The following is a 16,160-nucleotide window of genomic DNA, read 5'->3' as shown; positions in this document are numbered from 1 at the left end:
TATCTCTTGCTCTCTACCTGTTCTGTGGATCAAGATGCAAAGCTCTCAGCTTCCACTCCAACAGCATACCAGCATGCTTGCCACCATGCTTCCTCTAAGATGATAATGGACCAAGTCTTTGAAACTATAAGCAAGCCTGATTAAATGCTTTCCTTTATAGGAGTTCCCTTGATCATGGGAACATAGAAGAGTGAATAAGATACCACATATCTTACTTAGGGTTTCTTGGGGAAGAAAGGGTTGATTTCAGCTTATAAATTCCATAGCAGAGTCTAGGAAAGGCAGTAAAGCAGGGCAAAAACTTGGAGTCGGGCTGAAGCAGAAGCCATAGAGGAGGGCTGCTTCCTGCCTTGCTTGTTCTGCTTTTTTATAGAAGCCAGGACCCCTTGTTCAGGAGTGACTTCACCCACAGTGGTTTGGACCCTTCCACATCAATCATCAATCAACAAGATTGTTAGATGAAGTGGTGCACTCCTGAACAAACCACGCCAAGCCAGGGCAGGTCTTGCAATGCACAGAGCAACAACCAGCCTATCAAACTTGGACAAACAATTCTAAAACAAAAATGCAAAATAAATCTTTGAACTTTATTGTCTCAGGTATTTTGTTACAGTGATAGAAAGATAACTAACAAACAAGGATTGCTAAGTATTATGCTCTGCATGGCTAATGGAGAACAACAGATAGCAGTGGGTAAGTAAGCATGCTTACTTATGATGTAGTCCTAATTATAGATGAGTTGCAGATACGTACATATCATAGGCAATGATAGAGATATAACATGTCTTTTGCTAAGTACTGTTTTCTGGGCGAATATCATGGGGAAGCATGGAAGACTCATATTTTTCTTTCATTATTAAATTAAATGGCTGATTTTCTTTAAATGGAAAATTATCTAATTTTCTGCTTCTGTAGCATTACAGTTTCATTAAACAGAGGACAACAATTTGTAAAACAACCATTATATAAATAATAAATAACACTGTAAAAACTAAAGTTATAAAGACAAAGCAGTAATAAGGACAAACTAAATAGACACCATCTGATTTTAGGAAACAAAATCATTAATAGAATTATACTGTAAGCATTGCAGACTGTTAGACAGTTGCTTTTAGGTTTATATTTAGTGTATAGCAAAAGTATAAAAACGTGTAGGAAAGTATTTAAACTTGGCACTTGAAGAAGCAATTCTGAGGCTTACAGCTCATGCTACAAAACCTCATGTGGAAATAGGTCTTCCCCTTTTAGGGTGAGGAGAATCTACCAACAAATAGTATTGTGTGGGTAATTTTGTCCATGATAAAGAAAAGAAAGGGATGATCGGCCACAAACTGTGGGCCACCATGGCCAGTTCTCCCTGTCATAACTGCCCCAGTCCCACCAGCTGCCACAGTGCCCTCCTCAGTGACATCTACACTGGCTTGATGGAACACCTCAGAAAGAAAAAGGTCATTCCTCTCAGACATTCCTGAGAAGTTGGCCTTGCTCTTGTTGAAGGCATCCTCCATGCCCATGCTTTGAAGAATGGACTTGAGTTCATAGCTTTGTGTCAGTTTGAACTTGGGAATGTAGACCACAACATCATCTTCATCCAGTGTGTCTTTGCTGATCCACTTGTTGAAGTTAGCAAAGTTTATTTTACTTTCCAGCTGCAAAGCACAAAGAACAAACAAAAAGGGAACTTGAGAGAGAGAAACAGCTCAAAGTCTAACACTAAAAATCAGTTGCTGAGTGGCTGGAGAAATGGCTTAGTAGTTAAGAGCATTGGTTACTCTTCCAGGGAGCCAGGGTTGATTCCAGGCACCCATGTGGTAGCTCACAACCATAAGTAGCTTCAATCTCAGGGGATTCAATGTCCTCTTCTAGCCTCCATGATAACTGCACACATGGAGTATACAGACATTCATCCAGGCAATATAGCCATAAATATGAAATAATAACAACTGATATTTTAAAAAATAAATTACAAAGCTGAGTGTAATGGTGTGTGCTTTTAAATCCTGTACTCAGGAGGAAGAAGTAGGTAGATCTCTGTGAAACTGTGAATTCAAGGCCACCCTGGGCTATTCCAGGCCAGCAATGGTTACATACTGAATCTCTGTCTCAATATATATGATATATATCATAACACACACACACACACACACACACACACACACACACACACACACACACACACACACATATATGTCCTCAGAGGTGGAGCTCCATGAGTCCCTCTACTATCCATACTGGGTTTGTTTGCAGGGGTGGGGTGATCTTGACCCTTTGTAGGCCTTGTGTTGGAACTCACACATTCTGCGAATTCAGGTATGCAGCGGCCCTGTCATTTCCAAAAACACTGATGGCTACTATGGAAGAGAGAGTTGGATTTCTTCATGGATGCAGTTCCTAATAGGCTGCCCCTGCTCCAGTGGATAGTCATATATCCATGCACATTCAATCAGCACATAGCAGACTCGGTGAAATTTAAAAAATGAGTATGTGAAGCTGATCAGAAAAGTGGTGAGAGGGTATGAATGCAGTGGCAGTGGCAGAAGGAAGGAGTGGATCTTATCAAGGCACATTATATACATGTATGAAATTCTCAAACAATTAATAAATTGTAAAAATGAGTTCAAAAGAAAATGAGTCCTTAGCCCTACACAAAGAACTATAGGCAGCTAAGAATGCTGAGTGACAGAAATGCTCTTCCTTAGGGAAGAGCACACAGATCAGTCATCTAAGACCAAAGGGTCAGTCCCGAAAACATATATACCTGTAACATTACGCAGAATGAGCAAGCTGTAGTTAAGACTATATATGTGGATATCTATCTGTGTATATAGATATAGATGTAGATGATATGGATATTGATATAAATATAGATATAGAATACATGAAACAACAATTAATGAAAAATTAGGCCTTGGGTTTGAAAGACAGCACATAAGGGCATAAGGAAGGGTTGAAGAGAGGAAATAGAAAGAAATGCTGCAGTTATAATCTCAAAAACTAAAAAAGTAATAATTAAATGAAGTTACTGTGTTTAAAATTTAATGAACTGGACAAATGTTGTAAGCTAATAGCATAAAGGAGGTAAATTTCAGTTTTTGAAAGTTTGTGACATAGCATATCAATTGACTCATCGATTTCTATAACAAATTACACTCCATTTCCATGTCATAGATACTTATTTTGAACAAAGGAAAGTTTGATGGCAGATTTGAAATTGTAATGCATTACCAATTCCAAGCCAGTGGACGCATCTTCAATCTTATCAGGAAGTAACAGGAACATGCTGATGTTTCCAATATACGGGAGTTCTAGGATCTGAGTCTTCAGGTCCTTTATGTATCCAATGTTCAGTTTTTCGCGAAGGAACATCATCTGGACAGGAATGCTCTCATGCTAATATTGTTATAGAGTAAAATATGAAAGTCAATTCTCAGATATTTGAGATATTTACACCAAGACTAAAATGCTAAATGATTTCTGTTTCAATGCTATTAAGGAAATGTGTTATCTTCAATCAACAAAGCAAATTATTTGTATATTGTTGGCTTCTCAACTACTTGAATTAATGAATTTTTTAACTTTATAAGCAATGATTTATAAGATAATTAATAATAATAATAATAATAATACCTAAAATGAATCAAGAACTTAGATAAATCTTATTGAATATTTACAACATTCTTTTGAAGTAGGTATTGTTATAAATTTAAAGATATAAAACATAACACATGGATGATGTTCATGATATAAATATAGAACTAACATGTAAGTCCAGGCTTAAATTATAAAACCATGGTCTTCATTTCTATCCACATTGATTCTTAGGAAATTATTGAATATACTCAGTAGCATGAAAGAGTCAGTGCCAAACATTCATAAGCTGTAACTAGTAAGTTGTAAGAAAATTAATGAACAGACTCTAATGTTTTCTGTATCTTTGTAAAACCTTAAATACATGTTAGGAAAATGCATCTTGTCTCATACCGAGTTCACACGGAAAGGATAAAGCCCATTAAGTTTCTTCTCAAATGGAGTTTTCCACTTTCCTTTGAAGTAGACAGCATTCACCAGCACCATCTTGGTGTCTTCATCTACAGATCCTTCAGGTAGAAGGTTTGGGATTTCACCTTCAGAAGACACAACACATGTTTCCATTTTATAATAAAAAGTGTAAACAAATATTTAAAGTGTAACTTTTATAGTATCTGGAAAGATTTTTACTTCCTTTTATATTATTTTCCAAAGTTTTTCTCAGTAGTCTTAGGTTTATTCAACCCAGAAGGAGGTGAAGGAACATTCATTGGACAAATTTTAAGGGAATAAGGGTGAATTCAACAAGGGTTTAATAAGAAAAATCAAAATTTTTCTATGTAGAAAAAAAGAGGAAGAAAAATTCTAAAGCTTTACCTTTGGTTTGAGTCTTGACCCAAGAATTAATCTTTTTCCTAGCTTCTTCAGCACATTCAAGGAAGTCTACTGCTTCTGGTTCTGTGGAGTAGTATTTCTTAGAGCGTTGGATATATTCCTTTAAAGCAAGAAAACACCAAATGTTATATACAGCATAATGTGGATAAGGACTAGAGTGACAAATTACAAGCTCCAACCAAACTAGTGAGACATGGAGAGATGGGAGTTGAGATGGCAGGGCCAGGTGTAGAACAAGGTAACAGTGTCTTCAGCTGGCACTCCAGGCCCAGCTCCAGCTGCCCTTTGCATTAAAGACTAAGGACAAAGGGATAGCTTGGGGAATAGAGGAGAATAGCAGTCACATCATTGCTGCTCTTTTGCATGGAACATCCTCAATAAGGGTGCATCCCTTAAAAACCCACTTGCAATTCTGACTCTGCTCCCAGGAACTGTGAAGCAGTTCTTTGAAACTGAGATACATGCTGACTTTGGAAGAACTTCACTTACTTCTTTGAATCTTGCAGACTTCTCTCCAAACAGCTTGTTTGCACTTTCTAATAAATAATCTCCCTGTGGTGTGTTGATTGTTGAGCTGAGAGAGGAGAAGGCTGAATGGATTTTATCTCTTGCTTGTGCCTTAATAAAAGGAAGATTTTTTTTTATTTATAACATAGTACTATTAACAAAAGTATCCTAAAGGAATAACATTTTCTCAACACAACAATAAAGTACTGTACTCATGGGTGTTTTTCTAGTCCACCAAAGTTAAGATTTTTATAAGAATGGTGTTCAACAAGACTTCAGTGATGCCTCTCATCTTTGATTCCAGCAGAGAGGCAGAGACACAAAACCTGAGTTCAAGGCCCATCATAGCAACACAATGAGCTCAAGGCAAGCTTGTTTGAATACCTCATCAAAAATAAAGAAAACAAACATAAAAAACACAAAGCAAAACAAAAACCCAACAGCTAAAATAAACAAAACACAAAGCGAAAACAAAACAAAAACTCAACAAGTAAAACAAACAAAAAAACCACTACCACCAGCAAAACAGAACCAGAAATGTGGCTATAGATATGATGAGGTAAGGCTCTAAAGGTACATTTTAATTTGTTTAGAATTCTACTATGTGTATACAGATGTGATGAGGTAAGGCTCTAAAGGTACATTTTAATTCATTTAGAATTCTACTGTGTCTATAGATTAGACTCAATTAGAAATAAGGAACTCCACTGCCCCAAAGAAATATAGGTTCCTTTGAAGTTTGTAAACTACAGTATTTCTAAAGAATGTTTAATATATTACAAAATAAGACACACTCAGAGAATCTAAATTATAGTATTGTAACTATAGTTAGTGAGATTGTACTATTTTTGAGGTTTGTGATAAAGATATGTTTAAATGGTGTTATACACACATACACAAACACAAACATACTAGAGATCACATGTGTGGTTATTTCACTATATAGAGAGAAATATATTACACATATACATACAAACACATATACATATATACTCAAGTTCCCAAAATATGTATACTTTTACTTTCCAATTACAAAGTTCTCAATGAAACTCTAGTGAAAAGTTACCAAAATGGATATAGCCTTAATAGGTTCTCATTTTACAAGGTAGCCTCTACAGTAGAATAACCAGAGCTTTAGAAATTCACAAAATAAATGAGAAATCAAAGGCTCAACTTGTAGTCTATAAATGGTGTGATGGACTGGCTCACTCACAACATCAACTGGGCTAGAATGTAAGACTAAGGTCTACAATGTTTCAGAAGACATCATAGAGGCTTTCCCTACCTAATCTATCCTACAGAATACCAGGTGGAGGGTGCACCAGGATATCCAGGAATGAAAATTCAGGTGACATATTCTTATAATCTAATCATGGGCCTGATTGTGTAAATCAGTTACCAAAAGTTTATTCTTAGACAATTTCTCTAATGTAACTAGGCTGTAGATTTTTAAGGACATAGGATATAAAAAAGGTATTACTTCATATAATAGATAATAAATGGACAAATAGGTATACTATCTATAATAAATTAGAAAGATGGGTGGATAAATAAGTTAATAGTAGGTAGGTAATAGGTAGATAGGCAGGTAGATGATAGATAGATAGATAGATAGATAGATAGATAGATAGATAGATAGATAGATAGATAGATAGATATAACAGGTAGGTAGATATAGTCAGATAAATAGATGATAATTAATATGATAGTCATTAGGTAGATGAAAATAGATGATAGATATAGAATAGGTAGATGAATGTAAAAAACAAACAATAAGTAGCTAGATAGATGACAGAGTATTCATAGATAGTTGGGTGGGTTGATGGATAGATGGATGATAGATAATAGATTATAAGTAGATGGTGTTGTCATTGGACTCTCAAGCAGTCACTAAGGTTATGCTTCATTATTTCGTATTATCCTCTTTCCTTGTGAAACTCCTATCCATACTTATGGGTATAAGAACGCAAATAATCTTGTAACACATCAAACAACACTTTTCAAATACATAATATATACATATATATGTATAGTTTATACACACATACACACAGATATATGTAGTTTTGTATATAAATGGCAGTTGTATATATATGACATACATATTTCAGAAGACTGAGATAGAATTGAAAACAACCATGATGGAAAAGTTAACTCTTCTAGAATCTGTCCTAGCTCTGTGCCTCATTACTGGATGTCCTAAGGATATTTATCACAGCACCAAATCTGAGTGTCGTATCTATGGATGGGAGAAGTGTGCTACATTTCTTCTCAGTTCAACACTATGACTTTGAGACAACAGATAGACTACAAAATAAATATGAAGATCCAAGCCAGGTACCTGTAAAACAGCACTAGGATAATTGTCTTTCTGTATCTCTTGTGCGAAATCACAGCCACTGAAGTTCTCTGGGTTTCCTGGGGTGATGCCATAGCTGCCAATTTTGTTAAACTGCAGCACCTGCAATCAGAATCAGGAGGAATGATGACAGAGTCATAGAAAATTACTTCACTTCAAGCTAATGGTTCTGGTACCTCTCGTATAGCATTTCTCAGCCTGTGGGTTGTGACCCCCTTGGGGGTTGAAAATCCTCTCACAAAGACCTAAGACCTCTCACCTAAGACCATCAGAAAACACAGATATTTTCCATTACAGTCCATAGCTTGTAAAATTACAGTTATCAAGTAGTGAAAAAAATTATAGTTGCGGTCACCACAACATGAGGAACTATATTAAACAATTGCAAGAAAATTGATCTAGATGTTACCATATCTGGTTCTCTGCCTTTGTATGTAGAAAAGAAACACAGACACTCCTTGTGTATCTTAAAAATCCATGAGGTGCTTGATTCTAGTTTCTAGAGTGGACATTGTAGAAATAAATTTTATTATGAGATAATTTATAATGACTACCCTGAATTATCCAAATTTTATGGCATTCACAAATCATGTTGAAAAACACCAATATTTAATATTGTATTTTTAGTTTTTAGCTTTTACTTGTTAAGTAAGCAATAGATCTAGTGTATCCACTTTTTTCTGAAGCCGTTTCTCCTACTGAATACATTTTAAGCTGAAAAAAGTTAGAAACCATAGTGAGCTTTAACATGAATATAGGCCACATAATTAGCAAGGGTTACCCAAGATAAGTTATTCACATATACTACATGCACACAGAGGCAGAAATTAATATCTGTGTCAGGGGGCAATTTACAGGTATCTGCTACACTGAATCTCTTTCACTGTAAGTAGGTAGGTTCACACAGCCCTGTGAAGATGGGGGGTGTAGACTGGCCTCTGCAAAGGTAGATCAAGCACCTTTTTCATAAAACTGTCACCAACTCAGCTTATTCTTCCAGACTTATATTCACGGGTCCTCCTACCTTTGATGTCTTTGGGGATCTCTAACCCTGAAACACTTCTTCATGAGGCCCATAGTGAAGAAGAAACCTACTGGTAAATTAGGCTGGTAATTAGAGCCTTGTAATGAAATAGGCAACCATACTGAGCCTTCTGTTGTTTTTTTTGTTTTTTGTATTTTTTTTCTCAGCTCTCTGAGTCTCCCTCCCTCCTTCTCCCTTTCAAAGGATTATTTCCTGTACAGACTTTCTGGTTTTCCTACTTTCAAAAACAATTGACCCTTATATTGGGGATTTCCTGGAGAGCAAGCAAGCTTCTCTGAATACCACAAGAGACACCCCCTCACTGGGGACAGTGTCTCTTCCAAATTTGAATGTGAGGTGACTAAGGCACATGCAGGGGTTCAAAAAGGTAGCAAAAGAAACAAAAACAAAAACAAAAAGGTAGCCTGTCTGTGACATGATCACAGACTCACTCTAAACATAGAGCTGACAAACATCTCTTGCCTTCAAACTGATCTCCTGTAGACCTGTGATGTCTAGGGGATTTCCCACTCTATTCTGTTTTTCTCTTCTGGTATAATAATATTACATCTTCTAGCTCACCATTTACCAAACTGGTGTACCACTTATCTTATCTGTAAAACAAGTATGATAGTTATGTCACAGGATGCTGAGTTATGTTAGTTCCTGAGCAATATTCAGAAAGGTCATTTATAAGAATTAGAATTAATAAGATTTATCTATTACTACAGTTAGTTTCTAAATGCTTTCCCACTTTATAGATGAGAAAAATTGAGATTCAGAGAGTTTCAGTGCCCTTATACACTTAGCTGAGGGCAATGGTAACATTTATAATATAAATCACATCTGTCATTGACCTACTTAATCTAGATAATTAATCTAGGAGGAAAGCAGGAAAGTCAGATAGGGCTGCTTGACTAAATTAAAGGAAGTCTCTTTTTATTTAGAAACTAAATAAAAGTTAGCACTTGAATTAAAAAATCTCTTCATGCAGCAAAGTTTATAAGAAAATTGCATGGTCCCGCATTCAGAAAGAACTTTCTTGATTTAGGAAGTGTCTCTGTTTAGAGTGAGCACTAGATGAATTTTTCTTCTAGTAGATCAAAATCATTTTTAGCAACCCAGAACAACTCAGATCTTCGTGTAATATTTGTGATCTAACTATATTGTTCCTGGTCTTTCACACTTAACAGTTAAAATAACTAAAACTACCTAAGGTAAAATGTGACTTACTAGGTTTTCTCAAGGCAGAGAAAATAAAGAGGAAGAAATGTTGTACAACTCCACTACCATCAGAGTTAACAATTGAGTTTTGTTACAAGATAGGATGTTTAAAAGGCCACAAACATAGAGAAGAATCTACCTTCAGACCTGCAGTATGATTGGTTTGTGTTGTCTCTGTGTAACTTTGTACTGAAAAAAAGGGCACACTCAAAATGGTTCACTATGTTCCTGAGAAGAATGTATTTATGCTCACATAAATTCTTGTGGGAAAAATTTTCTCATGGGAAAGCAGGAAGGAGCCCGTGGCATTTTGGTGTGACTGAAAGCACAATGCATGCTTGTACTCAAAAAAATATATTGTTAATATTTGCATGCATGAGAATGCAATGAAAATTTAATTATAAGATTTCCACTTTCATGTCTCTGACATAACAAGTCACAGGATTGTGAGAAATTTAAACACTGTGTATGAATCCTCAGGTGTGTTATAGTATGTATTTTAAGTAGTTCTGAGGCATGGGAAAGAGCCCGCTCTGTGAATCTGACATTCATCCAGGAAGGAAATGGAAATCTTGACACATACATCTCTGGCAATGATGTTTCACATGCTATCCATACTGATGTCAAAGACTGGGTGTCTAGAGTATCCAAGCCTCACTCTGTAAACGTAGTTTCACAGTTGGAATATGTAGGGAAATCCATTAAAGCTATATCTAACAATGCATCTCTCTGTGTGCTTTTTTTTTCTTCTTTGTGGCTCTGACTTGAAACGATCAGGAAACATTTTTTATAAGAAAGGGAAAGAAACCCTACCCACAGTGGCCAAGTGTTAAGAGAGAGCCTCAGCTGGAAGTTAGGAAGCCATGGGGAACACATTGCCAGGAATCTCATCTGTACAATGCTATTTGGCTTGAAACCAACTGAAGTAAAGTATACAAAACATTTGCTTTGCAAAGTCTGAACGTGATATGATTTAAAGAAAGATTTTATTGGTAGCTGTCTTCATCCTTGTAAAGATGCAGCTGTCTTTCTTCTGTTTGCAGAAAAATAGTTTCCTGATTTGGACATTTTATCAGTTTAAACATACAGAGTCCGTATTGTAATGGCTGGTGATGATAATCATGCCACCATTCCTGTTTCCTTAGACTCAAGGTGAGCTGAACAGAAAACAGGAGCAAGCCTACCATGCAATTCAGAAAACATGTGGTTCTGATGGGAGGATTAAAGCGAACTTACTTTGGCCATCTGCTGTTCTGTGTTAGCCCCAGCACCGAGGAAAACAATGGCCAATGTTGATGAGATGCTCCACGGAGAGATAAAGATGTTCTGGGTAGAGTTTGATTTTTCTATCTGCTTAAAGAGATTGAGGGCAAATACGGTGTTTGCCATGGAAAGTTCTTCCATTGTTTCAATCTAGAAAGAAAATGGGGAAAGAAAATTTCTGTATGATGCTGAAGTCAGCAGAGTAGTACACAGGGCCCTGCCTAAAGCTCCCTTTCTGACTTTCCCCTTAGAACAAACAGCTTACAGTCACCAACCTTGTGCAACTCGCTGTACACTGACAGAACATTCCCCATTACCATCCGGAAATTTGAACGAGTTTAAACAGGAAACCCTGCCCTTTCATTTTCTGCAGACTTTGTAAACTATGTAGCCAATCCTGAGAGGTGATGATCAATGTTATGTGGAATGACACTTTGTGATAGTCATATAATGTTAAGAACAGTAATAAAAATAACACCCACTGATTTCTTAATGTCAACATTGAGACCCAGCAGACCATAGACACTAAACTGTACTAGATATTCTACTTCTATAATCATTTAACCTTTACTGAAATCCTGTGAGGAAAAGAACTTTTATACTCCTGTAAAAAGAAACTGCTGTTACACAAAAGCTAGTTGACCATGTCATCAATATCAAAGGGTGGGAGGGGAAATGAAAGTCAGGAAACTGACCTCTAGGGTCACTGTCAACCTCCCTGTTTCACACATATTCACATCACACATACCCACACAACATCCAAATATGAACATATACAGAATATTATACACACATCCAAATGGATGCCACTTGTACACATTCTTGTTGGGCTCAGGTGAGTCTGTCAGCTTTAACTTCTCTATTTTTTAAAGTGTGTAGACTTGTTTGAGGGTTGGTATATGCACCCAGATCCCACCATCCCCACAATATATTCACCACTCATGGCTCAGCCTTACTTTAAATAGACTTCCTGTGGACTGGAAAGTTCTCTTTGGTACCTTCCTCTCCTGTCATACAAACCCAGGTGCTCACAAGAATTCAGGGATAATCCAATAGGAGACACACAATATGCTTAATTTGTAGCTATCTAAAAATAAAGGACAGGCACACCTTTCATGACTAAAGGCCCTGTGTGCAGCTGGATGCTTGGACACACCAAAGGGTGTATGTGTACAAAGGGATGTTAGGTAAACACCATTTTCCTAGCTGTCTATTTTTCTTTCATCATCATATAAAATAACCTATAATTATTGAAATAAATAAATATACCAAACGATGACAACACTCAGGTCTTTGTAAACTTTCTGGGAGAAAGAGTTTCCAGAACTAGAGGGTAGTGGGGAGTTTCCTGGATGAAGCAAGACTGTAGCTACTGTCTTGACTGTCTACAGAAGTGCTATGGAAAAAAGAAGAATTGGCTCCAAAAGCTGTCATTTATAACAAAATGCTAGTGCATTTTGTAAAGACAAATTAAATGAATTAAACTGTGCTCCTTAAATACTTTTCCATCCCCTTGGCTCTTCATTTAATTTATGAGTGTGTGTTGGGGCAGGGGGCACATAAGTACGAGCAACAGTACACACATCATAGATGAGGGCACATGGAGGTCAGAGGACAACTTTATGAAGCCAGCTTTCTCCTTCCATGTCTACATGGGTTCTGGGGACAGAACTCAGGAAACCAGGCTTGTATGTTGCACCAGTACTTTTGTTTAACTTTTTTGTGACTCTACGGGGTGGATATGAATGACTGTTTTACAGACCACATTCAAAAGCTCCTGGAGGTTTAGCAGCTTTTCTGGGGTCCCACAGTTCACTGTAATATCACAAAGGTGCAGGCTAACATCTGCTACTGAATTCTGGGTAGTAGAATATTTCCAGGGATGATGCAAGCCTTCACTATGGCTTTCAGCTTTATGGAACTGATATACTGAGAAATAAGGGAAAGAGGAAGTTTGAAAAAGGAAATCAACAAAGAAGCATATCTGCATTTCCCCTTGGAAGTTTACTCATGTAAAAGAAAGCAGTTTTGCTTTCCTTCTTGTTTTAACACAGATGCCAGATTAAGGCAAGTAGTTCAAAAATTAAATTCTCCTCCAGTGACTTAAAATTATAATAGCACTTCATGCATAGGCTTCCTTAAAACATTTCTTTAAAATTATGAATAAATTGTCCTTCTGTTTCTGTGTGAAAATTCAAATAAGGGATCAGCAGTAGGAGAATATCTGCTCCAGGAGAGTACACTCTGATGTCCCCTATTCATAAATCTGTGCAACAGTCTGTACAGTCATACTTTAGCACTACAAAAGCTTAAGTGTCAAGACAATCCACAGAAGGGACACACAATACCACACTAGGACTTCAGGTAACTTGATAGAGAACAAAAGGTTGCTAAGTTGAGTGAAATTGTCCCAGATCTATTTACTCCTTTATGAGTTCATCTGAGTCTGGGGATGTAACTGAGCACTAGCTGTGCAGTGTCCTGTGCTCACATCTCTAGTTTACCAATAAATAAAAACATTGAGCCAAACAACGTGAATTATTTTGTCCTAGAGAGGTGGACCTTGAACTCAACATGTAGCCAAGGATGCTCTAGAACTTCAGATCCTCCTTTGTCTGCCTTTCAAGTGCTGAGATTACACCTGTGTGCTTCCCAACCAGATCTGCATAGCGCTAGGGATTGAATCTGGGCATCATGCATGCCAGGAAAGCATTTCACCATCTGAACAGCAACCCTTGTTCTCAAATTCTATTCTTAAACGATGTGTTGTTAATTACATTTACATAAAAATGGTAGTTAGTGTCTTTACTGCAATTACCTAATTACTTCTGCCACATTTTTTAAAATGGGAATAATCACATATCCCACCTCCTTTGGGATTTCTGCTATAATAATGAAAATGTGAAGAGGTAATATTACAGAGCTAATTAATTTCAGCATCTGGACTTTTCCTATAAATTCTTCAAATAATATTTGAAAGCTTCCAACTAGTATACATATCCATATGGTCCCTGACTCTTGGACAAGTCCACATCGTACATTTGGATAGGATGAAGTTATAGCATGATGACAGTATAATAAGCCATACAACTCCATATGCTTCCAAATATGACACTATTATTAACATTAGGATGAATAAATGGAAATTATCTGCTGGGTGGGGCTCTCTCTTCTTTTTGTTGGTTCCTGTAATACAAGTTTGGCAAATGCACTGGTGAAACTTGGCAGAGGTGATGAATTTGGGAGGTACCATAGGCTCACTACCTGCTACACTCCCTCTCTGAATTAGACCTGGATGTTAAATTGGATTTTTCTGCAGCATTTCAAACATATTTTAGCACGTGTAATCACATAATAAAGATTTTTTTTTAAATTGTTTTCAGAACTTAGTAAGAACTAAAATAAGGCAGGAGTGACAAGGAAGTATACCATCAAAAATAAAACAAATTTCCCAGAAACTGGTAGCAGTATTTTAGTTGAGATTCCATAATGAATAATTATCTGCCTGCTACAGGTTAAATTGTTAGTTTGGTTAATCTATCAGCTAATTGACTTGATATTTCTCTTTCACAGAATTGATCCATTACAGAACTAGGTTAAGTAAATACTTTGTGATACTGGATTGTCCTGACCCAAATTTTTCCTTCATTTTTATAGGTTTAGGCTGTTAATTTTAGGTGAAAATTGAACTTCACATAACTATAAATATAAATAAATGACAAGAAATTATATTTATATAAAATATAATGCTTAATTTCAATTTTTAAGTATAAACATTTTAATATTTGTAGTTATTTATGTCTAAGTTTACATCGAAGCAATAGGTAATATAAAGCATACATATTATATAACCTGTTCAATACCATTATCATTGAAACTCCAATAAATGTACATTTCAGTTTGGCTAGTGATACATAGGCATCTGCTGACTTCTGAGATTCAAAATTAAGCAGTCATAAATTTAATTCAAGTCTTCAACCAAAATATCTTTAGTTAAACAAGTAAAAAAGAAAACATGGTTCCGTTCCTTTACTTACCCTCTACCAAGCTCAATACAGTAACTATTGCTATGAAGGAAGAGAGAAGAAAGACACCCTGGATTCACTAGAGATGCTCAAGGGAATTGCTGAAACAATGTACTACCTCGTTATCTTCTGAGCGGCTGACACACAGGAAATGCTCCTTGGAAAGCTGGCACAGTGTGGACGAGGTAATGACTGGTTTTATAAGACTCTGCCCCTCCCACGCAGCTCTTTTTTTAAACTTTTTAATTTGTATTCTTTGCATGATTCAACATTTTACTCATAAAGACATCATTAGAAAAGAAATGCTTGTTTGTAATATTCAGTTTAAGAAACAACTAGAGAGTGTGATGTCATTCAAAATTCAAGAATTTAGCAATTTCCAATTTAAATCTATTAGCTATAATCTGCACCTCTCACATTCATGTCTCCTCTTTTCTCACTGCATTCAATGGTAGCATGAATTTAATGATACTCAATCCACCTTTGGACAGCCACCATCTGTTGGAGTCTTTACAATAAAGGATTTGTGTGGTCTTTTCTTCCCTTTGGATCTACAGGGAATCAAAGGAACCGCCACACAAAAGAGGAAAGAGGAAAAACACACTTGATTTTTCTAATTTAATAATTATTTTAAACTATAATTTTTCTCAGGAATAATAACCTGAAATAACTCTGTGGTCAGCTCTAACCTACTGTCACAAGACACACCCAAAGAACTTTTCATATGACCTTGATCACACCGTTAGTCTTAACCTAACTTAAACAATAACAACCTACTTCTTATGTTGACTTATAATTGACAGAAACTTATGCATGCTAACTGTAATCTTGAGCACTCATTTTGGAAAAATTGCCAAATTTCTAAAAACACTAAAAATGTTAATTAAAAATAGACAAAAATTACACAAATAAATGTGATATGAATCCAAACATTTCCATACTGTCATAATTTATTAGGAAGAATTGGAAACATGTCTACCAGATCACTTCTCATTTCTTAATTGTACATTTCTATAAAAGCACATACATAGGAACATGGGAAGTGCCACACTTCTCCCCAGCATGCATGGGGAACTACATGCCTTTGACTGGAGAGCTGGGATGAAGAGTACACATGTCATGGAGACTGAGAGCAGAGATGGAGACAGTGCAAGCTCCTCTCTCTGTCTGTCTCCACAGAACCAGATTTAACTCTTACCTTACCTGGCTACTCCAGTCTCTGGTCACAGAAGAGCAGAGCAACTTAGAACCTTAGTATTAGAGGGCAAATAGTATAGTAGACAGGTTACTCTGTATCTTCCTGGAAGTCAAAAACAAAGTCACTTTTTAACTGATG

The 16,160-nt window shown here is 36.4% G+C and overlaps 1 protein-coding gene across 2 annotated transcripts; it reads right to left on the bottom strand.

Moving 5' to 3' along the window:
* Window positions 1-568: 568 nt before the first annotated feature.
* On the bottom strand, window positions 569-14,991 carry Serpinb2 (serpin family B member 2). Of its 2 annotated transcripts, none has more exons than XM_021198996.1 (8): window positions 14,837-14,991; window positions 10,773-10,949; window positions 7,271-7,390; window positions 4,912-5,040; window positions 4,405-4,522; window positions 3,982-4,124; window positions 3,226-3,390; window positions 569-1,649 (listed from the first exon to the last, which is right to left on the bottom strand). In XM_021198996.1, exons 2-8 carry the CDS (start codon window positions 10,938-10,940, stop codon window positions 1,245-1,247), a joined length of 1,248 nt encoding a protein of 415 aa, XP_021054655.1. In that variant the 5' UTR covers window positions 10,941-10,949; window positions 14,837-14,991; the 3' UTR covers window positions 569-1,244. The 2 variants fall into 2 exon arrangements, with proteins under 2 accessions (XP_021054655.1, XP_021054656.1); XM_021198997.1 differs by having other exon boundaries at window positions 14,943-14,991.
* Between the last annotated feature and the right edge of the window lie 1,169 nt (window positions 14,992-16,160).

The sequence above is a fragment of the Mus pahari genome, chromosome 5, assembly GCF_900095145.1.
Source record: "Mus pahari chromosome 5, PAHARI_EIJ_v1.1, whole genome shotgun sequence".
Taxonomy (NCBI): Eukaryota; Metazoa; Chordata; class Mammalia; order Rodentia; family Muridae; genus Mus; species Mus pahari.
This window is presented reverse-complemented; position numbering and strand designations above follow the sequence as displayed.

Bases quoted from the DNA above. Each gene is read 5' to 3' on its own strand.
- Serpinb2 (XM_021198996.1), bottom strand. From the start codon at position 10,940: ATGGAAGAACTTTCCATGGCAAACACCGTATTTGCCCTCAATCTCTTT. The intron at 4,523-4,911 runs GTAAGTGAAGTT...CTTGCTTTAAAG, and splicing joins AGTCTGCAAGATTCAAAGAA to GAATATATCCAACGCTCTAA. The intron at 1,650-3,225 runs GTAATGCATTAC...TGTGCTTTGCAG, and splicing joins CGTCCACTGGCTTGGAATTG to CTGGAAAGTAAAATAAACTT.